The sequence below is a fragment of the Canis lupus genome, chromosome 26 (assembly GCF_048164855.1).
Source record: "Canis lupus baileyi chromosome 26, mCanLup2.hap1, whole genome shotgun sequence".
NCBI classification, from domain to species: domain Eukaryota; kingdom Metazoa; phylum Chordata; class Mammalia; order Carnivora; family Canidae; genus Canis; species Canis lupus.
In genome coordinates, this window is record NC_132863.1 from 27,795,689 (window position 1) to 27,818,191 (window position 22,503).

The window sequence follows — 22,503 nt, forward strand, 5'->3', positions numbered from 1 at the left end:
AGCCCAGGGCATGATCCTGGATCCTGGAAACCTGGGATCGAGTCCCACGTTGGGCTTCCTGCATGGAGCCTGCCTGTGTCTCTGCCTCTCTCTTTCTCTCTGCCTATCTCTCTCTCTCTCTCTGTGTCTCTCATGAATAAACAAATAAAATCTTAAAAAAAATTTTTTTTTAAACTCAGAGGGAAGAGGCATTGCAGTATATACAAGAAAATGTCAAAGAAATCTAAATTAATAACCTCAAAGAACAAGAAAGAGATCTTAGAAATGAAAATACAGCTAAAATAAAAAAATTCACTAGAACCAGATGATGAAAAGTTGAGTAAATATCCTTAGAAGTAGAATAAAATAACAAAGAAATGGAAAATAAGAAAAAAGGATAAATCCAGAAGGTTCCTCATTGGAATAAGAGCTCCAAAAAGAGGGGCACCTGGATAGCTCAGTGGTGAGTGTCTGCCTTTGGCTCAGGTCATGATCCCGCGGTCCCAGGATTGAGTCCCACATCAGACTCCCTTGCGTGGAGCCTGCTTCTCCTTCTACCTACGTCTCTGCCTCGCTCTGTGTCTCTCATGAATAAATAAAATCTTAAAAAAAAAAAATTCAGATAACACCTAGAGTGGTAACAAGGAAGACGAGGAGGAGGAGGAGGAGGAAACTGAAAAACCATGTAAGATCTTTGAGTTTTTATGAACTGTATGTGCGTGTACATATATATTTACTTATTTATAGTAAGCTCTATTCCCAGCAGGCTTGAACTCATGACCTTAAGATCAAGAGTCACATGCTCAATCAACTGAGGTAGATACCCCACAGCTCTGATTATTTATTTATAAATATTTTATTTTTTAAGTAATCTCTACACCAAATGTGGGGCTCAAACTCATAACCCTGAGATTAAGAGATGCATTCTCTACCAACTGATCCAGCCAGGTGCCCCTGCATTGACTTTTTAGAAAAATTCCTTTATAAGCTATTGGAGAGAGTGGCTAGAGTTATCAAATGTTCAAAGAAAAAAAGAAATTTTTTTCATTTTTGAGAGACACACAGAGAGAGGGTGAACAATGATGGGGTGATGGGGGAACAAGGAAAGAGAATCCCAAGTAGGCTCCATGCTCAGCACAAAGCCTGATGTGGGGCTCAATTTCATGACCCTGAAATCATGACCTGAGCTGAAATCAAGTCTGACGCTTAACCAACTGATCCACTCAGGCACCCTACAAAGCAATTTTTCTTCTTTTTAATTTTTTTTTAAATTTTTATTTATTTATGATAGTCACAGAGAGAGAGAGGCGCAGAGACACAGGCAGAGGGAGAAGCAGGCTCCATGCACCGGGAGCCCGATGTGGGATTCGATCCTGGGTCTCCAGGATTGCGCCCTGGGCCAAAGGCAGGTGCCAAACCACTGCGTCACCCAGGGATCCCTACAAAGCAATTTTTTAACAAGCGTTTTATTCCTCCAAAATTCTTGGGAGGTATGGGCAAATATCCTAATTATTGATTAGGTTAATGTTGGGAAGGGTCTCATTATTGGCTAGCTGGGAATAAAGGACAAAAAAAGGACCTGAAGGGAAAGGATACTGATGGTCTATCAGAGATGAATTTCAAATATTTCATATTTCTACCTAGAGGTGGCTAGCTCTGGATGTGCAAAAGACCATTAAGGCCAACTAGCAAATCATACTGGCTAAGTTTGCTAGTAACTGCTAATTCCCGTGACACATTATAGAGCTTCTCAACACACTGGTTCCAGGCTTAGGATTTTTGGACCTTGCTAGGGGCTGGGAGAGTGGATTTACTTACTGACATGTCCATTCCATGAAGTCTTCGTGTTTCCTGAACCATTACAGTCTCTAATATTTTATAATACAAAATTTCTGCAAGCTTTAGTCTGTTTATAGCAAAATCTAGGGAGGGGAATAAAAGGGAAAATATGTGTTAATGAAATGAAACATAGCTGTTAAGGACCAAAGAACAAACTTATATAAACTTAAATCTTACACATTAAGAATAGCTGAAAAGGAAAAAAAAAATAATTTCTGCTTTTTTTAGGGGCAATTTGTCTACTTTCAATGCTGTGTTAACCTTAGTTTTGTCTTCTTACCTATGTGTGATCCTGGCTGTTCATCTGTTGATTGAGTATAGTGTTGGCAGAAAGTCTCCCCTATTCCTTTCACTATTTTCATGATGTTTTCCATTGGATTACGAATACAAGATCTATAAAATACAAGAACCTAATTACCGGGGGAAAAACTCCAGACTACCAACGTTTATTCCAGTTCTGGTCCCAACTGTAAGCCTCAATACATAATCAGCATATTTCAAATAAACGGACAGCTTTTAAACAAAATCATTTGTCATACTGTTTTGGAATTTCAACATTAGCAGAGTCAATATCATCTCTTTTATGCTTCTATTTATATGACATTCTTGAAAAGGCAAAACTAAAGGGACAGAAAATATATCAGTAGTTGCCAGAGGCTGAGGATGACACAGGGGTTGACTAAAAGGGGCATAAATTTGGGGCGCTAGTGGAATTGTTCTACATCTTGATTGTGGTGGTACTGGTTATATAATTTCATGCACTTGTCAAATCTCATACAACTGTGCAGTTAAAAGGATGACTCTCATTGTGTAAATTATACTTTAATAAATCTGATTTAAGGAAAATATGGGGCCACCTGGGTGGCTCAGTTGGTTAAGTGTCTGACTCTTGATATCAGCTCAGGTCTTGATCTCAGGGTTGTGAGTTCAAGCCCTGTGTTGGGACTCCACATTGTGCACAGGAACCTACTCAAAAAACAAACAAACAAACAAACAAACAAAAAAACACGTTGATATGGCAGTATTCATGTATATAGATGCAGCTGACCCTTGAACAAGATGGGTTTGAACTGTGCAGGTCCATTTATAAGTGGATTTTTTGGATAAATACAGTACAGTATTATAAGTGTATTTTTTCTTTTTTATGATACTTTTAATAACATTTTTCCTTTCATTAGCTTAATTTATCCTAGGAATACAGAACATAATACACGTAACATTCAAAACATATATCTATCAACTGTGTATGTTACTGGGAGTCAAAAGTTATATATGGGGTACCTGGCTGGCTCAGTCAGTAGAACATGTGACTCCTGATCTCAGGGTTAAAAGTCTGAGTCCCACATTAGGTGTAGAGATTACTTAAATCTCTTAAGATTAAATAAAATCTTTTTGAGAGAAGTCATAAGTTCCAGCCCCTGTTGGGTGATGAGATTACTTAAAAAAAAAAAAAAGTTGGGATGCTGGGGTGGCCCAGTGGTTGGGGATCTGCCTTTGGCTCAGGGCGTGACACCGGAGTCCTGGGATTGAGTCTTGCATCAGGCTCTCTGCATATAGCCTGCTTCTCCTCCCTCTTCCTCTGTCTCTGCCTCTCTCTCTGTGTCTCTCATGAATAAATAGATAAAATCTTTAAAAAAAAAGTTTTATATATATATATATATTTTCAACTGTGTGTGGGGGGGGTTGGCAACCCTGACTCCCATACTGTTCAAGGGTCAACTATATATATATATATATATATATATAGTGTTGGAACGATACTTATGAAAGCCTAAGAATAACAAATAAAAAAAGATAGTACTAAAAAGGAAGGCACTTGGCAAGAAATACTCATTACCTTTATATTAAGTGCTACTTTTCTGTCATTCAAACAATCTTAATTCAGAAATGACAAATAAATCCAAGACTATGAGAAAGAAAGTGATTTGTACAAAGCCAGATAATTAGTGGAGGGTTCAGGACTCCCAACTCTATGTTCAAACAGACCAGAATCATATATAAGAAGAGGTAGGCAGCACATATGGCAAAAATACTTTTTTGGTACTTATCAAGTACTTTTTCTTATTTATTTATTTATTCATGAGGTACAGAGAGAGGCAGAGACAGAGGCAGAGGAAGAAGCAGGCTCCATGCAGGGAACCTCATGTGGGACTCAATCCCTGGACCACAGGATCACGTCCTGAGTAAAGGCAGATGCTCAACTGCTGAGCCATCCAACCATCCCTTATCAAGTACTTCTAACGCAAGCTGTGACTCTTTGAGTTATTTCTTTCTATTTAAGTTCTCTTTTTTAAATTATGTACTAAAAAACATAACAAAAACCACATAATAAATTTACCTTAACATTCATTTACTTGTTTTCTTATTTATTTATTGTTAAAGATTTTATTTATCCATTTGAGAGCCAGTGAGAGAGACCACAAGTGGAGTGAGGAGCACAGAGAGAGAAGCAGGCTCCCTGATGAGCAGGGAGCCCTTATGCAGGGCTCTATTCTGAGACCCTTGGATCACGAACGGAGAAGGCAGACACTTAACCGACTGAGCCACCCAGGTGCCCAATTTACCTTAATTTTTATGAGTACATTACAGTATTTTTTACCGTGTGCATACTGTTATACAATAGATCTCTAGAATTCATCTTATATGACTGCAACTCTATACCCATGGAACTCATTTCCTCTCCTTGCAACCCTGGCAACCATTCTAATTCGTTTCCATCAGCTTTTTCTCCCTTAGCTGTACAGAAATATTTAAGTCTTACTCAAAAATATTTATAAGTTGTTCACTTGGTGCATTTTTCAGTCCAGCCACAATACTCTGTAATCGGCTCACACTTTGAGTAGCTGAAGCAACAGGAGTAATGACTGCTTCTTTTTCTCGTAAATATCGCCGTCCTGTCAGTGGGGTAGAAGGTGCAAATGATGTTTTCTGTCAAAAAAGAAAAATCTGTGAGATTAAAAAGTTACCTTGCCCTCATTATGTGTTTAATTCAGTATATATACCACCTTCTCTACTCACATTTAGTACTACTTTTTTCTTCCTTCCTCTGGTTAACCACCAAATTTTTACCAACATTATGCTAATAACATCTTTACATTTAAGTAACACTTTTCAAAGTACTATCTATAATCTCATTTTATCATAATATTAATTTGAAATATACATATTTTGACTTTACATATGAAACAGGCACAGAGAAGGTAAAAATACTGTTTAAACTGACAAGGGTAATGGCAGAGTTTGGATTGAAACTTCGTTTTCTACTCTAGACCAGTGAATTTTCCAATAGACTTCATCCTCCAACCCATTTTACACATAAATACAGAACTAAGACTTTGCTGCCATTAACAATCTAGAGTTATAGGGCTGAAGTTCAGGGAAAGCACATAGATTCTCATGGGTAGGAGAAAAAACTACATTTTAAAACAACAGAACAGTGGTTAAAGTGATATAAAGAAAGGATAGGAAAGCATAATTTTTTTTTTTTTAAATAAAGATTTTGAGAGAGACAGCGCTCATGTACAGGGGAGGGAGAGGCAGCGGGAGAGAGACAAGTAGACTCCTCATTGAGCAGGAGCCTGATGTGGTGCTTGATCCCAGGACTCCTGAGATCATGACCTGGGTTGAGGTCAGAAGCTTAACTGACTGAGCCATCCAGGCGCCCCACATAAATCCTTCTTCATGTCAAAAGATACATACCCTACTGAAAAGTCCAGGTGTTCTGGGAAAATATATCAAAAATATGAAAAACATCAAGAAATGAGGTAAATGACAGGGATGAGCACTGGGTGTTATACTATATATTGGCAAATCGAACTCCAATAAAAAAAAATACAAAAAAAAAAAGAGAAATGAGATAAAAATACTAAATGCCATAGTTTTAAAAATTACCTTTTAAGGCTTTCATGGGAAATATAAATTAGTAGAAGAAACTCAAGATTTAACTTGAAAGATGCTTCTGTTGTTAGTGGAATCACACACAGAGAGAAAAAGATCATTCTAGACTGAGGCCAGGCTAAGTTATATTACTTTTTCAAAGTGCTGTTGAAGACTACAGTCCACATTAGCTTGTGCTGTCAGTTTCCCTAATGGGGTTTCACCAGTGAACTTTCGAGGAGTTCCAATTTCCTCTTCTGCATCTGCTCCCAAAAAGATCCTCTCATCAAAGTCACCAACAGTTAAAACATATTCTTCATACTCCTTGTTCACTGCTTTGCTGAAAAGAGATTTTATTTTTTAAAGATTTTATTTTTACTTTTCAAATTTTTAAGTTCGAGTTAGTTTTTTTTTTAAAGATTTATTCATTTATACCTAAAATACACAGAGAGAGACAGGCAGAGACATAGGCAGAGACAGAAGCAGACATGCAGGGAACCCGATGTGGGACTCGATCCCGTGACTCTGGGATCACATCCTGAGCCAAAGGCAGATATTCAACTACTGAGCCACCCAGATGTCCCTAAATTTGAGTTAGTTAATATACAGTGCTATGTTGGTTTCAGGAGCAGAATTCAGTGATTCATCACTTATATAGAATACTCAGTGCTCATCATAACAAGTGCCCTCCTTAATACACATCACCCATCTAGCCTATCTCCCACCAACCTCTCTGCATCACTTCTCAGTTTGTTTTCTAAGTCTCTTATGGTTTCCCTCTCTTTACCCCCCCTCCCATATGTTCATCTATTTTGTTTCTTAAATTCCACTCTTAAGTGAAATCATATGGTATTTATTTTTCTTTGCCTATTTCGCTTAGCATAATACATGCTAGCTCCAACCATATCATTGCAAATGATAAGATTTCACTCTTTGATGCCTAAGTAATATTCCATTGTATATGTATATACACCATATTTTTTTTAAAGATTTATTTTTATTTATTTATGATAGACAGAGAGAGAGAGAGAGAGAGAGAGGCAGAGACACAGGCAGAGGGAGAAGCAGGCTCCAGGCCGGGAGCCTGATGCGGGACTCGATTCCGGGGCTCCAGGATCACGCCCTGGGCCAAAGGCAGGTGCGAAACCGCTGAGCCACCCAGGGATCCCCTACACCACATTTTCTTTATCCATTCATCAATTGATGGACATTTGGTCTATCTACATAGTTTGGCTATTGTTGATCACACTACTATGAACACTGAGGTGTATGTACCCTCTTTGAGTCTGTTTTTTTTTTTTTTTTTAAGATTTTATTTTATTTATTCATGACAGACAGAGAGAGAGAAAGGCAGAGACACAGGCAGAGGGAGAAGCAGGCTCCATGCTGGGAGCCCGATGTGGGACTCGATCCCAGGTCTCCGGGATCACGCCCCAGGCTGAAGGCGGCACTAAACAGCTGGGCCACCGGGGCTGCCCTTGAGTCTGTATTTTTGCATGATATGGGGAAATACCTAGTAGGGTAATTGTAGGACTGAAGCGTAGTTCTATTTTTAACTTTTTGAGGAACCTTCATACTGTTTTCCCAGAGTGGCTGAACTAGTTTGCATTCCCACCAACAGTGCAGAGAGGGTTCCCCTTTATCTGCATCCTCATCAACATCTGTTGCTTCCCATGTTAATTTTAGCCATCCTGACAGGTGGTGTCAGGTGATGTAACAGGTGATGTGGTTACTCATTGTGTGTTTTTTTTAAAGATTTCATTTATTTATTTATTCATGAGAGCTACAGAGAGAGAGGCAGAGACATAGGCAGAGGGAGAAGCAGGCTCCCTGCAGGGAATCTGATTCAGGACTCGATCCCAGGACCCCAGGATCATGACATGAGCTAAAGGCAGATGTTCAATCACTGAGCCATCCAAGTGCTCCTCATTGTGGTTTTGATTTGTATTTCCCTGCTGATGAGTGATGCTGAGCATTTTCTCATGTGTCTGTTAGCCAGCCAGATGTCTTCTTTAGGAAAGTATCTATTCATATCTTCTGCTCATTTCTTTTTTTTCTTTTTGTTAGTTATTTATCAATAAATTTGTTTGTTTTTGTTTTGTTTTTTTTTTTGTTCAGGAACAAAGGTCAGTGACAAACTTCAATGAACTCAACCCAGATGGCTCAGCGGTTTAGCACTGCCCTCAGCCCAGGGGCGTGATCCTGGAGACCCGGTATTGAGTATCACGTCAGGCTCCCTGCATGGAGCCTGCTTCTCTCTCTAACTGTGTCTGTGCCTCTCTCTCTGTGTCTGTCATGAATAAATAAAGTCTTTTTTTTTTTTTTTTAAAGATTTTAGTGGGTCTGAAGATTTTATTTTTAAGTAATCTCTACACTCAACGTGGGGCTCTAACTCACAAGCCCAAGATCAAGAGCTGCATGCTCTTCTGACTGGGCCAGCGAGATGCTCCAAGAATTTTTTTAAGCTGCTAGAATAAAACTAGGTTATACAATGGATTTATCTTTTTTTTTTTTTTAATTATTTAAGTAACCTCTACAGCCTGTTCGGGGCTCAAACTCATGACCCCGAAATCAAGAGTCGCACAGACTACCAAAATGAATGAGCCAGGTACCTCCACAATGGATTTATTTGGACTTAAGATAGATTTTACACTCCAGGGCCTGTGGGGCACCTGGGTGGCTCAGTTGGTTAAGTGTCTGCCTTCCATGAGGTCATGATCTCAAGGTCCTAGGATCAAGCCTTGCATCAGGCTCTTTGCTCAGCAGCGAGTCTGCTTTTCCCTCTGTGATCTCTCTGGCTCTCACGCTCTCTCAAATAGATAAATAAAATCTTAAAGAAAAAAAACATAAACAAAAACAAAAACTCCAGGGCCTGTAAAGGCTGATGACTTTTCAGTTTTTAACTCTGCCCAGCTAATAATCTCAGATGTTCCTATCTGATTATGGACATGCTTCACATTCACGTACATGGCAATAATAAATTACTTTGAAAGATAAGCAAAAAGAGAGTATAAACTTAATCTGAAAACTAGCTGAACCTAATTAAGATCTGATCACTGAGAAAACAATAATGGCTTTGAAATTAAAGTATATTCTGAATTTGCCAATATTTGATTAATAAAAGAACATATATTCAAATATAGAAATCACTGGTCTATTTATGGGTTTCTCTGGAAGGAGCTCTTTTAAGTGCCAAAGGTTTCTTTTCTTTAAGTACCAAAGGTTTCCTAAAATAAGTGTACTTAAAGACAAGAAGGATTAGTGACAACATCAGTCTTGCCACTAATGCAGAAGGAACTTGAGTTTGGAGGAGTTACGTTAATGTTCCACTTATCAAATTGCAATAAATCATCATTGACAGCCTATAATGTGGCAAATAGCATTAGCGCTAGATACTTACCTATTATCAGTAAAACTAGAAAGGTCCAGGAGGCATTCTCCTTTTAAAACCTAGGAAGAAAAAGCCATTTGTGACATGTAATTAAGCACAATACCATACATACAAAAACATGACATTTATCTAAGTTTTCACATTGGTAGGGTGTTTTTTTTTTTTAAGATTTTATTTATTCTGGGGATCCCTGGGTGGCTCAGCGGTTCAGCGCCTGCCTTTGGCCCAGGGCATCATCCTTGAGTCCCGGGATCGAGTCCCGCATCGGGCTCCCGTCATGGAGCCGGCTTCTCCCTCTGCCTGTGTCTCTGCCTCTCTCTTTCTCCATGTCTATCATAAATAAATAAATAAATAAAATATTTTTTAAAAAGGATTTTATTTATTCATTTATTTGCAGAAGGAGAGAGAGTACAAGCAGAGGAGCAGCAGAGAAAGGAGGAGAAGCAGGCTCCCCACTGAGCAGGGAGCCCAATGGAGGTGCTCAATCCCAGGACCCTGGGACTATGGCCTAAGCTTAAGACAGATGTTTAATTGACTGAGCCACCCAGGTCCCCCCACACTGGCAGTTGTTATAAATAATATAGACAAACAGAATTACTGAAAATTTCTTTTAAACCAGGAAAACCTACTTAGCATACAAATATCTATTTGAAAAATCTGAAGTCAATGAAAACACTTTTAAATTAGTCTATACCAATAGTTTCTAAATTCTAGTGACTAAAGCATCACTTAGAGAAATTTTTTAAGAGTTATTTATTTGAGAGAGAGAGAGCGCGCACAAGTGCACAGCAGGGAGGGGCAAAGGGAGAGAGAATCTCAAGCAGGCTGAGTGTGGAACTCAATGTGGGGCTCGATCTCACGACCCTGAGATCATGAGTCAAAACTGAGTCAGTTGCTCAACTGAGTCACTCAGGCACTCACTTAGGGGAACTGTTAAAAAAATACAGATTAATGGACCTCAAATCCTGAGCAGAGGCAGCATTTTATATAAATTCCCTAAGTGATTCTGACAAAAGCTGTCCAATTTTACACATTGGTCTATGGAGAAGGGAAACCAACATTTATTGAATGATAAATAGTATGTCCAGGCAAGAAAAAGATTCAAAGGGAACACAGATACTGTTGCTGGTGAGAGAAGAAAACTATACTGTTTAAAATATTTTCTTTCTTTTTTATTTTTTAAGTAGGCTCCACGCCCAACGCTAGGCCTAAACTCTGAGGTCATGACTAGAATTAAAGATTTGGATGCTCCAACAACTGAGCCACCCACTGTCCCTGTTTATGATATTTGTTATGCATCCACACTATTCTTAGATTACTACACATCAGGTTTGCAAACTCAAATACCTTCAGGGATCAGGGTTCAACATACATAAATTAAGAGGACAGAAAGCATACTTCCCATCTGAAAAGAGATGGCTATCATTTAGCTTGACAACAGTTACCCATTTAGACATTCCAATACTGGGGGATCCCTGGGTGGTGCAGTGGTTTAGCGCCTGCCTTTGGCCCAGGGTGCGATCCTGGAGACCAGGGATTGAGTCCCACATCGGGCTCCCTGCATGGAGCCTGCTTCTCCCTCTGCCTGCCTCTCTCTCTCTCTATCATGAATAAATAAATAAAATCTTAAAAAAGAAAAAAAAAATTCCAATACTGTATTGTCATAGCTTTTGATTTTTTAAAAAGATTTTATTTATTTATTCATGAGAGACACAGAGAAAGAGAGGCAGAGACATAGGCAGAGGGAGAAGCAAGCTCCCTGTGGGGAGCCCGATTCAGGACTTGATCCCAGAACCCTGGGATCACAACCTGAACCAAAGGCAGACATGCAACCACTAAACCACCCAGGTGCCCAGCTTCTGATTCTTGAAAGTGATTTCTCCAACATCCCCCCCCGCCTTTTTAAGTAGGCTCCACGCCTAGTGGGGAGCACAATATGGAGCTTGAACTCATGACCCCGAGATCAAGACCTGTGCTGAGATCAAGAGTCAGACACTTAACTGACTGAGGCACCTGGGTGGCTCTTGAAAGATATATACATATTTTTAAGATTTTATTTATTTATTCATGAGAGACAGAGACAGAGAGAGAGAGGCAGAGACACAGGCAGAGGGAGAAGCAGGCTCCATGCAGAGAGCCTGATGTACTCGATCCTGGGTCTCCAGGATCACACCCTGGGCTGAAGGTGGCGCTAAACCACTGAGCCACCGGTGGCTCTTTTCGGGGCTACCCGAAAGAGATTTTTATATTAAAAGTCTTTACATGTAAATTAAAATGGAATGAAATAAAACAAAAGAACACCCTACACAGGCCAAATAAAACATCTGTGGCCTATGAGTAGGAGGATGACTGTCCAAATTAGGATACTTTTGGAGTTAAAGGAGATGCTATAATAATTATGCCAAGATAACAATAAAAAACTAGATAATCTAGGCAAACCAAGATGTATGGTCATTATATCCCAGAACCACTAGTGTGCTGCTTCTGCAGAGCACAAAAGATAATCCTTGAGTTCCCTTCAAAGTTTACCTTGCTAGACATATTTAATGTACAGATGAGCTATCTTTTTTTCCTCTCTCTCTCTCTCTCTCTCTCTCTCTCACACACACACACACATACAGAGAAAGAAGTAAAACTAAATACAAAAGTCTATGTAACAAGAAGAACCATCTAGTTAGGGAAGACTCTATGCTTGAGGAAAAACCTCATATTATCTACAAAGAGGAGAACCACAGTGATGATCTAATCCAAGCCCCCCCTCCTTTTTCTTTTTTTTTTTTTAACCAAAGAGAATACTCAAGGACTAGCTGGATTAAATGGCTCAATATTGGGGAGGTTAGAAATTGAGACCAAGAAGAATAAGCTATTTCATAAATATAGAAATAGTTAATTACTGAGAAAAAAATCCAGAATGCATACAGGTAACCTGTAAAAGTGGCTACAAAACTGTAACAGATTTTCTGCTCTATTTATATGGAATTAAAGCTATAGTTTTTATATATCATCCCAGCTTTAGTAAATAGTCAGCAGTTATTCAAATTGTGGCAATAAATTAATTTACCTTGATTTCCCGCTTTTCATAATTCTTTATTAGGCTTACTCTAATCTGTTCTTCATAATTTTTTTTTAATTTTTTTTTTTAATTTATTTATGATAGTCACACACACACACAGAGAGAGAGAGGCAGAGACACAGGCAGAGGGAGAAGGAGGCTCCATGCACCGGGAGCCCGACGTGGGATTCGATCCCGGGTCTCCAGGATCGCGCCCTGGGCCAAAGGCAGGCGCTAAACCGCTGCGCCACCCAGGGATCCCTGTTCTTCATAATTCTTTTATTAAAACCTCTTACAGCTATTTCTTCCAGTGCATTTATTGGCAGTACATATAGTTGGTCACAATCTTTAACAGCTCAGTTTTGCACATCACAAAAGATCATAGGCCAATTCTGCATATAGCATTCTGCATCAGAGCAGAGACTGAAACCTGGAAATCTTGACTGGGTCCTATACCTCTGAGAACTTGTTTAAAACACTGTTTTTTCCTTTGAGATTTTATTGCTGACCCTTGAAAGCCTTAGCCATTTACTTTTTTTTTCTTTTGCCATTCACTTCTTTTTTTTTATTTTTTTTTTTTATTTTTTATTTTATTTTATTTTATTTTTTTTTTAAATTTTTATTTATTTATGATAGTCACACAGAGAGAGAGAGAGAGAGAGGCAGAGACACAGGCAGAGGGAGAAGCAGGCTCCATGCACCAGGAGCCCGACGTGGGATTTGATCCTGGGTCTCCAGGATTGCGCCCTGGGCCAAAGGCAGGCGCTAAACCACTGCGCCACCCAGGGATCCCAGCCATTCACTTCTAAGTACAGTTATAGTACCTTTCTATCAAAGAGTTTTGAAATATATGGCTTAAAATAGTGCTCCTTTATTCCTTTTGCTTCTACTAGAAGTCCATCATGCAGTTCACACAGTACAGCAATGATGCAGGGAGGCTCTTCAGAAGCCTTAAAGTCAGCAGTATGGAAATCAGATGGTAAACCTAGTTTGATAGGGTATGAACAGCAAAAGAAAATAGAAGAATATGGTCAACTTTTTTTTTTTTTTTTTTTGAATATGGTCAACTTTTAAAACTTTTTCTAAATACTGATGACCACTTTTCAAAAATAAATAAGGTCTTACCTTTAAATGTTGGATTCAGCAAGTCACGTCTATTTGGGCATATAATGGCATTGGCAAAAATCAGATCCAAGCAGCACAGAAGTAAATGGTAAGAGTTTACTAAATCATCTCCAATCATACGAAAATTACCTTTATAGGGGAATAAAAAAAGACACAAAGACCAGAAACCTCTCATGTCAAATAATACCAAGTTCCTACAGCAGAATGTAAAACCACTGAAAGTATCACCTTACCCTTAGTATAAACAAAGAGCGTCCAGCAGAAATTAAAGAGATCCTTAACGCTGCAAGGAATCCTTCTAGAAAGGAAAAAATATACGTTTTAATTGACTAACATGCTAAATATCACTCAACATTGTTATTTAATTGAAACAGCAAATACAAATAACAGTAAAGTTACACGTAAAATTCCATTCACAAAGGACAAATTATGGTTCATTAAATGGACTTAAATCTTTCTAGTTTGCATAAAATAATTAGAACATAAAAAGATGTGAAAGTACTACCCTGAATTTCCAGGTATGAGAATTCTAAATGGATTTTTTAAAAATTTAATTTTTTTGCAAATGGATATTCTGGTAAAAAACAGACTTTTAAAAATGCAAATTTCCTAAGTTTATAGCATAATTTTTATGTAACTTTTCAGGGGTCTTACCTCTGTTTCCTGCTTCGTGGGAACTTTGGTTGCTCTTCATATGGATTTTGAAATATATCTAAAAAAATTGGCTCAAATTTTTTGAAAATTACAGTAGACACCTCAAAATTTCTTTCTAGCCTTTCTACACGTTCACGAAATTCTTGCGGCAGGTTTGACATGTCCATCCACTTCTTCATTTTACTAAAAAACTGTATTAAGCTAAAAAAAAAAAAAGCAACTTTAAAGTGAGTCCATATATAATAGATAAGTTAACATTTTATTTATGCCTACGAATCTTAAGAATCTTTTTTTTAAAGAATCTTTACTTTAAAGCCTATATTTCTTTTTTAAAGATTTTATTTATTTCCGAGAGAGAGAGAGAGAGGGAGAGAGAGAGGGAGAGAGAGAGGGAGAGAGAGACAGCGAGCGCAAACATGAGCAGGGAGAGGGGCAGAAGGAGGAGACTCCCTGCCGAGTGGGAAGCCTGATGCAAGGCTTGATCTCATGACCCTGGGGATCATGACCTGAGCCAAAGGCAGATGCTTAACTGATTAAGCCACCCAGGTGCCCCAAAAGCCTAAATTAAAAAAATAATAATAAAAAATAAAAGGCAACCGAAAAACCTCACTCCCAAGTGCTATGAAATTACTCTGGCTTTCAGAATCACTATGGGAATAAAGATTTTGAATTAGTGCTCATTTCATAAATGTCTTCTCCTATGCAAGAAGTGATGGTACCTACCTACCTACTTCTTTTGTTCCATACATCATCTACACAATAATTTGTATATTCATTACAAGGTAAATGTTAATAGATTGTTGAGTTCACAAAATTAGTTTGAGGACAGACAGTATCTCCCCAATAGGTTGATTCTGGAAGTTGCTTACAAAGCATCAGACAGTTCAGGGATAAAATTCAAGTGTTTGTGTTCCAGTATGTTGTTCCACCATCAAATATAAATGAAGAAGATAGCATATACCCAGAAAATCACTTATTACTCCACCTTTCTGGCTTATTCAATTTTTTAAAAAAATTTTATTTATTCATGAGAGACAGAGAGAGAGAGGCAGACATAAGCAGAGAGAGAAGCAGGCTCCATGCAGGGAGCCCGATGTGGGAATTGATCCTAGGACTTCGGGATCATGCCCTGGGTGGAAAGCCGACACTCTACCACTGAGCCACCGAGGCATCACTGGCTTGTTCAATTTTTTATGTCCCCGTGTTACTATGGTCTTAGATTGAAAATCTGTAGTGTTAAAGTTCACTTAAGTGCGATATACATTTAATGCTATATACAGAATGATTTTTAAAAGAAGATTTTATTTATTTATTCATGAGACAGAGAGAGAGGCAGAGACATAGGCAGAGGGAAAAGCAGGCTCCCTGTGGGGAGCCTGATGTAGGACTTGATCCCAGGACCCCGGGATCATGACCTGAGCCAAACACAGATGCTCAACCACTGAGCTACCCAGGTGTCTCCAAAATGATAGTTTTAAGATTTGATTTGATTTGATTTTTTGTTAAGATTTTATTTTTAGGGGATCCCTGGGTGGCGCAGCGGTTTAGCGCCTGCCTTTGGCCCAGGGCGCGATCCTGGAGACCCGGGATCGAATCCCACGTCGGGCTCCCGGTGCATGGAGCCTGCTTCTCCCTCTGCCTGTGTCTCTGCCTCTCTCTCTCTCTGTGTGTGTGACTATCATAAATAAATTAAAAAAAAAAAGATTTTATTTTTAAATAATCTCTACATCCAACCTGGGCCTTGAATTTACAACCCTGAGATCAAGAGTTACATGCTTTACTGGCCGAAACAGCCAGGTGCCTCAGAATAATAGTTTTTATTTATTCTTTAAAAAGATTTTATTATTTATTCATGAGAGACACAGAGAGATAGGCAGAGACACAGGCAGAGGGAGAAACAGGCTCCCCACAGGGAGCCTGATATGGGACTTGATCCCCAGACCCCAGGAACACACCCTGAGTGGAAGGCAGATGCTCAACCACTGAGCCACTCAGGCATCCTGGAATAATATATATATATTTTTAAGATTTTATTTATTCATTCATAGAGACAGAGAGAGAGAGGGAGGCAGAGACACAGGCAGAGGGAGAAGCGGGCTCCACACAGGGAGCCTGACGTGGGACTTGATCCCGTGTCTCCAGGATCAGGCCCCGGGCTGCAGGCGGCGTTAAACCGCTGCGCCACCAGGGCTGCCCAGCAATAATACTTTTTTTAAAAAGGTGATGGAAGACATCATCAGCTAATTGTCCACAGGTATTCAAACTCCAAATATGCTGATTAAAATCTGAGAATCTAAGAGTCTCTTTAAAAGATTTTTTTTTAAGATCTTATTTATTTATTCATGACACAGAGAAAGAGAGGCAGAGACATAGGCAGAGGGAGAAGGCAGCTCCACGCAAGAGCCCGATGCAAGTCTCGATCTCAAAACTCTAGGATCACATCCTGAGCAGAAGGCAGATGCTCAACCGCTGAGCCACCCAGGCATCCCTCTTTAAAAGATTATCAATAACAGCAAAAAAAAATTTTTTTTTGCCAGATTACTAAATACTTAATTTGGCTGACAAATTAAGAGTCCCTTATAGGAGACTGATTTGGAGGCAGGGATGCTAAGCATGTGAAATTCTTTCCTTTGTGGGGAATTCCCCAATTTTGTGTCTTGCTGCCTACTAGATAGATCAGCTTCGCTGAAGTTTGGGTGAAGGCATAAAACCTGAGGTTCTTGATACAGGTCTGGGATTTTGAATCTGGAGCTGGCAGTACAGAGAACTGAGTGATAAATTCTTATAGTAGGATCAACAGCAATATTCAGCTATTAGGGACAAATACAGTGGCAATGTCCAGGGATGGCACTGCTGGCCATGCAAGTCATGCCCTTGTTAGATGAATTCTTGTGAAATGCATTTTGGTTCTAGCCAGCCTCCTTTTGTTCCTGGGTGTTTTCCAAGTCTATTTTCTCAGGTCATCCTAAAGACTCTGTCAGCTATTCAATATCCTTTCAGTAAATTTCTTTTCTCTTTAAGTCAGCCAAAGTCCATAATTGGTATCTGTTTTTTATAAACAAAAGGTTTGACTAATACATCCTCATATAAATCCATTGTATTTATTGCTATTTCAAAAATGGCTATTCTAAACAAGAACAAAGTACATCAGAATGTTTGGAAACAAAAAAACTTATAGCATTATTATTACCTAAACTATGATTATGATTTTTAAAAAATATTTTATTTATTTATTCATGAGAGACAGAGAGAGAGGCAGAGACACAGGCACAGGGAGAAGCAGGCTCCCTGTGGGGAGCCCGATGTGGGACTCAATCCCAGGACCCCGGGATTAAGACCTGAGCCAAAGGCAGACGCTCAACCATTGAGTCATCCAGGCATCCCTGATTACGACTATTTATTTATTTATTTAAATTTTATTTATTTATTCATGAGAGACACAGAGAGAGAGAGAGAGAGAGAGAGAGAGAGAGAGAGGCAGAGACACAGGCAGAGGGAGAAGCAGGCTTCATGCAGGAAGCCTGACGCGGGACTCGATCCCAGGGCCCCAGGATCACACCCTGGGATGAAGGCAGGCACTAAACCACTGAGCCACCCAGGGATCCCTGATTACGGATTTTTAAAGTAAAATAAGAAGTTTTATAAATTTCACAGCTTTCAAAACAATTGCATTTGTTGGAATTGTTGTAAAGAATACATTACTCCAGTAAGTACCTAAAAGATGTTCCACATCATTGGCCATTGGGGAAATACAAAATACCATTTCTTTTTTTTTTTTTTTTTTTTTTTTTTTTTTACAAAATACCATTTCATGCTCACTAGAATAGCCATATAATAAAGATTATAAGTATTGGCAATGATATGGGTAAATGGAACCCTCAAACTCTGGTGGTAGGAATGTAAACTCCTGTAGTCACTTTGGAAAACAATCTGACAGTGCCTCAGAAGGTTAAACAGAGTTCCCATATGACCCAACAGTTCCATTTGTACATATTACCAAGAGAAATGACAATATATGTCTACACAAAAACTTGTACACAAATGTTCATAGTAGCATTACTCATAATAGCCAAAAGATGGAAACAACTCAAGTATCCATCAACTAATAAGTGGATAAACAAATTGTGGTATATCCATGCAATGTATTATTATTTAACCATAAAGAGGAATGAAGTACTGATACATGCCAAGGGCTAGGAGGAGGGAGGAGGAAGCTACTGTTTAATTGTTATGAAGTTTCAATTTGGGAAGCTGAAAAAATTCTGGAGATGTATGATAGTTGTACAACAATGTAAACGTATTTAATGCCACTGAACTGTACACTTAAAATTGGTTAAATGGTAAATTTTTATGCATATGTATTTTTAAAGGATTCACTTATTCATTTATATATATATATATTACACACACACACACACATATACATAGGCAGAAGGAGAGAAGCAGAGTCACTGATGAACTGGGAGCCTGACACAGGGCCAGATCCCATAATTCCGGTATCATGACCTGAGCCAAAATGAAGAGTTGGATACCCAACCAACTATGCCACCTGCATGCCCCTATTTTATGTATATTTTACCATACACACACTCCTAAAACAAATATAGAGTAAGGATGGTAAATACAGGGCATATGTCCCAATAGCAGCATAATACTGAATTTTAATGGCATTCAAAAGAAAAAATTATTTTGTAAAAATTTAATATAACCAATGTTGTAATTAAAATGTATGAAAAATAAATTTTCATGAACAAAATATTTATTCAGGTTCTTTTATAATATGAAAGTAAAAAAAATGGGGCAGCCCGGGTGGCTCAGCGGTTTAGCGTCTGCCTTCAGCCCAGGACGTGATCCTGGAGACCTGGGATCGAGTCCCACATCGGGTTCCCTGCGTGGAGCCTGCTTTGCCCTCTGCCTGTGTCTCTGCCTCTCTTCTGTTTCCCATGAATAAATAAATAAAATATTAAAAAAAAGAAAAAAATGAATGAATGTCATCTTGATTTATTTATTTATAAAAATATTTTATTTATTTATTTATGAGAGACACACACACACACACACAGAGGCAGAGACACAGGCAGAGGGAGAAGCAGGCTCCATGCAGGGAGCCCGATGTGGGACTCGATCCCGAGTCTCCAGGATCACACCCTGAGCTGCAGGCGGCGCTAAACCGCTGCGCCACTGGGGCTGCCCTGTCATCTTGATTTAAATCATAAGTTACTGGAAAACTTGTGGAAAATGTGGAAAAATTACTTCTCAATACTTAAAACAATGAGATGCAGACAATTTCTTTATTAAATTAAAAATTGTGGGGATCCCTGGGCAGCTCAGCAGTTTAGCGCCTGCCTTCGGCTCAGGGAGGATCCTGGAGTCCCAGGATCGAGTCCCACATCAGGCTCCCTGTATGGAGCCTGCTCCTCCCTCTGCCTGTGTCTCTGCCTCTCTCTCTGTTTCTCTCTGTGTCTCACATGAATAAATAAATAAAATCTTTAAGACATTTTTTTATATGGTTAACAGTGTTTGAAAAATCAAAGTGCTTTACCTTAGTTTAGCTGAACGCAGTATTCTGGTAAGTGAAACACAATTTCCTTCCATGATACCCTTCCCAACAGTGGGAATAATGCTTTTGCGGCAGGCAACATATAATGAACATGCCAACCAGTGTATAACTTCTCCCTGGCAAGCAAAAGACAAACAGCAAAATGAATATATTATGTTAAAATGCTTGAGTTCTAGAACTAGAAAAGATCTTAGAACTATCTGGTCTCATTTTCATTATGTATGTAACAGGCCAGAGTGGTGAAGATATTTGCCCAAGGTCACAAAGCTTCGTTTTGCAGGAATGAATATAAAACTCCTTATTCTCAGTCCCACATAAGATTCTCCAACAGCATTAGTCTAAACATAGATCTCTCACCCACATACCAAATCTAATACTATTGAGAGTCCTCTTAAAATTTCTCAGCATTAGCTTTCTTGCTTTGAAAACACCAGTCATGGCCTTGATGATGCTTAAGTTCCTTTCCACTATTTGTTTTATGTTTCTTTTTTAACATGAAGAAAGTTTGGCAGAGAAAGGAAAGAACAGAGTATAAAGAGGACAAGGGAGTCACACATAAAAAGTTCACATCTGGGACACCTGCATGGCTCAGTCGGTTAAGTGTCTGCTTTCAGCTCAGGTCATGATCCTGAGGTCCTAGGATAGAGCCCTGCATCAGGCTTCCTCGTCAGTGAGGAGCCTACAGCTCCTCCTGTTTGTGCTGTCAAATAAGTAAATAAAATCTTAAAAAAAAAAAAAAAAAAAAGGTTCGTATCTTTCATGTATAACAGAGAAGGCTGTCATTTTTGTGAGGTAAAATTTGGGAATTATTTACTCAATCTTTAAAATAGTAAGTCTCTCTATTATAGCAGATATCTCAATTTACAATGCTATAAAAAGGTGATGTTTGGGGGACACCTGGGTCGCTCAGCGGTTGAGCTCCTCCCTTCGGCCCAGGGCATGATCCTGGAGTCTGGGGATCAAGTCCGACATCGGGCTCCCTGCATGGGGCCTGCTTCTCCCTCTGCCTGTGTCTCTGCCTCTCTGTGTCTTTCATGAATAAATAAAATCTTTAAAAAGAAAAAAAAAAAGTGATGTTTGGGAATTCAACACTTAATTGCTTTATTTTTTTTTATTGATTTTTAAAATATTTTATTTATTTATTCATGAGACACAGAGAATGAAAGAGGCAGAGACATAGGCAGGGGGAGAAGCAGGCTCCATACAGGGAGCCTCATGCTGGACTCAATCCCAGGATTCCGGGATCATGCCCTGAGCAGAAGGCAGATGCTCAACCACTGAGCCACCCTGGCGTCCCAATTGTCTGCTTTATTATTTTTTTTTAATTTTTTTTTAATTGTCTGCTTTAGACTTAAGATATCTCCAAGCTAGAATCACTTCATGACTTTACCACTGGACTATATATATATAATCACAAAGAACTATACATATGTGAACTACAGACACACATTTTATAACACACCTGTGTTCCTATTCACTGTTCTGCAGATCCTAAGACCAGTCTCCAAAAGAATAAAACCCTGGAAGACTTGTAATAATCCAAAAGGGAAGGGCAGAAATGGGTGGCCCCACCAATAGTTAAAATCCAGTGATACTATCCTAATGTAGTGAGAAGTCTTACATGCTCAAGGTATTAAATGAGACATGTAAGCTTATGGTTGCATATTTTTAGATACCTTGATTAATAATTGTTGGGGAAGTACATCCAAGTATTAGCTTCTGGGTACAGGTTACTAGATGAAAACACCATTAAGATAGAAAAAAAATTAATATTGATATTTTTGCTTTTTGTCCTAGAAAAAAACAACTATATTATCTTAATTCTTTGATACTAGACCTTAGAATACAAAGATGGTTTCTGACCTCTGTAATTCCAAATCTAGAGTTAAGAAAAGGAATAGATAACGGTTATCTATAATTGGTGAGATATATGTTGTAAGAATTGAAGATAAAGTATGAGAATATAGTAACTGATTTTGAGTAGAGGTCAGAGGAGGATTCAGAGGGAGACTTAAAATGGTTGAGTGGAGAATCACCAAAATCTAAGAGGGTGAGAGGGATAAACAAGGGGGTAAGTGGGATATACTAATATACTGAAAGGGGTAGGAGCTGGGGAGAGGGCTTAAGAAACAGTAGATACATGAAAATACCTACTTCAAGAGCATTTCACCAAAAACAATCAAAAGGAAAAAAAAAAAGAGGAGGAGGAGAACAAAAGACATAGGATAGAATAAATGGTCACCAAATCTTAATTCACACATCTGTGTTTTATTTATTTTATTTATTTATTTATTCATTCATTCATGAGAGACACAGAGGCAGAGACACAGGCAGAGGGAGAAGCAGGCTCCCTGCAGGAAGCCTGATGTGGGACTTGATCCCAGGACTCTGGGATTACCGCCTGAGCCAAAGGCAGATGCTCAACCACTGAGCTACCCAGGCGTCCCTCACACGTCTGTTTTCTAAATCAAACATTTAAGATGTCCTGATCAACTCCACCTAGCTGACTTATTTCTTGAGACTTAGTTCTTCAAATAGCCTGTTGTAGGGGATGAGGGAAGTTTCCAGGCAGAGCAAATGGCATGGAGAAAACACACAGGTGGGAAGAAACTTGGTATATTTAAGAATTTGAGGGGCACCTGGGTGGCCTCGAGTTGGTTGAGCCTCCGACTCTTGGTTTCTGCTGATGTCACGATCTCAGAGTCCTAGAATCAAGTCCTGTATTGGGCTCCCGCTCAGCACGGAGTCGGCTGCCCCCCTCCCTCTATCCCTCCCCATTGCGTGCTCTCTAAAATAAATATTAAAAAAAAAAAAAAAAGAATTTGAAAGAGTGCCTAGTTTAATGCCTGGACTACAGTTTTCACTCAGTAAATGTTTATTCAATGACAGAGGACTTGGGAAGTCAGAAACACCTTCTCAGGCATTTAAAAATTAGTTTGTTTTCATTGAGTAGGCATAATCCATAATCCCCCCCTTACTTTCTTATTCTTTCTTGAGCCGTGCCACCCATGGATGGTCGCTGTCCTG

General features: G+C 39.0%; 1 protein-coding gene across 8 annotated transcripts in view; it reads right to left on the reverse strand.

Moving 5' to 3' along the window:
• Positions 1-22,503, reverse strand: part of RBL1 (RB transcriptional corepressor like 1) — a 59,669-nt gene that overhangs the window by 35,563 nt on the left and 1,603 nt on the right. For 6 of the 8 annotated variants that reach the window (XR_012018551.1, XM_072800938.1, XM_072800937.1 and 3 more), the window contains exons 2-11: positions 19,459-19,592; positions 13,917-14,117; positions 13,496-13,560; positions 13,263-13,391; positions 12,962-13,122; positions 9,095-9,144; positions 5,848-6,034; positions 4,580-4,746; positions 2,099-2,211; positions 1,798-1,901 (exon numbers count right to left, since the gene is read on the reverse strand). Coding sequence is in view for 7 of the 8 variants with exons in the window: in XM_072800938.1 (XP_072657039.1) it covers positions 1,798-1,901; positions 2,099-2,211; positions 4,580-4,746; positions 5,848-6,034; positions 9,095-9,144; positions 12,962-13,122; positions 13,263-13,391; positions 13,496-13,560; positions 13,917-14,117; positions 19,459-19,592 (1,311 nt within the window). In the remaining variant the exon portion in view is untranslated. The other 2 variants (XM_072800941.1, XM_072800943.1) reach the window with 2 other exon arrangements.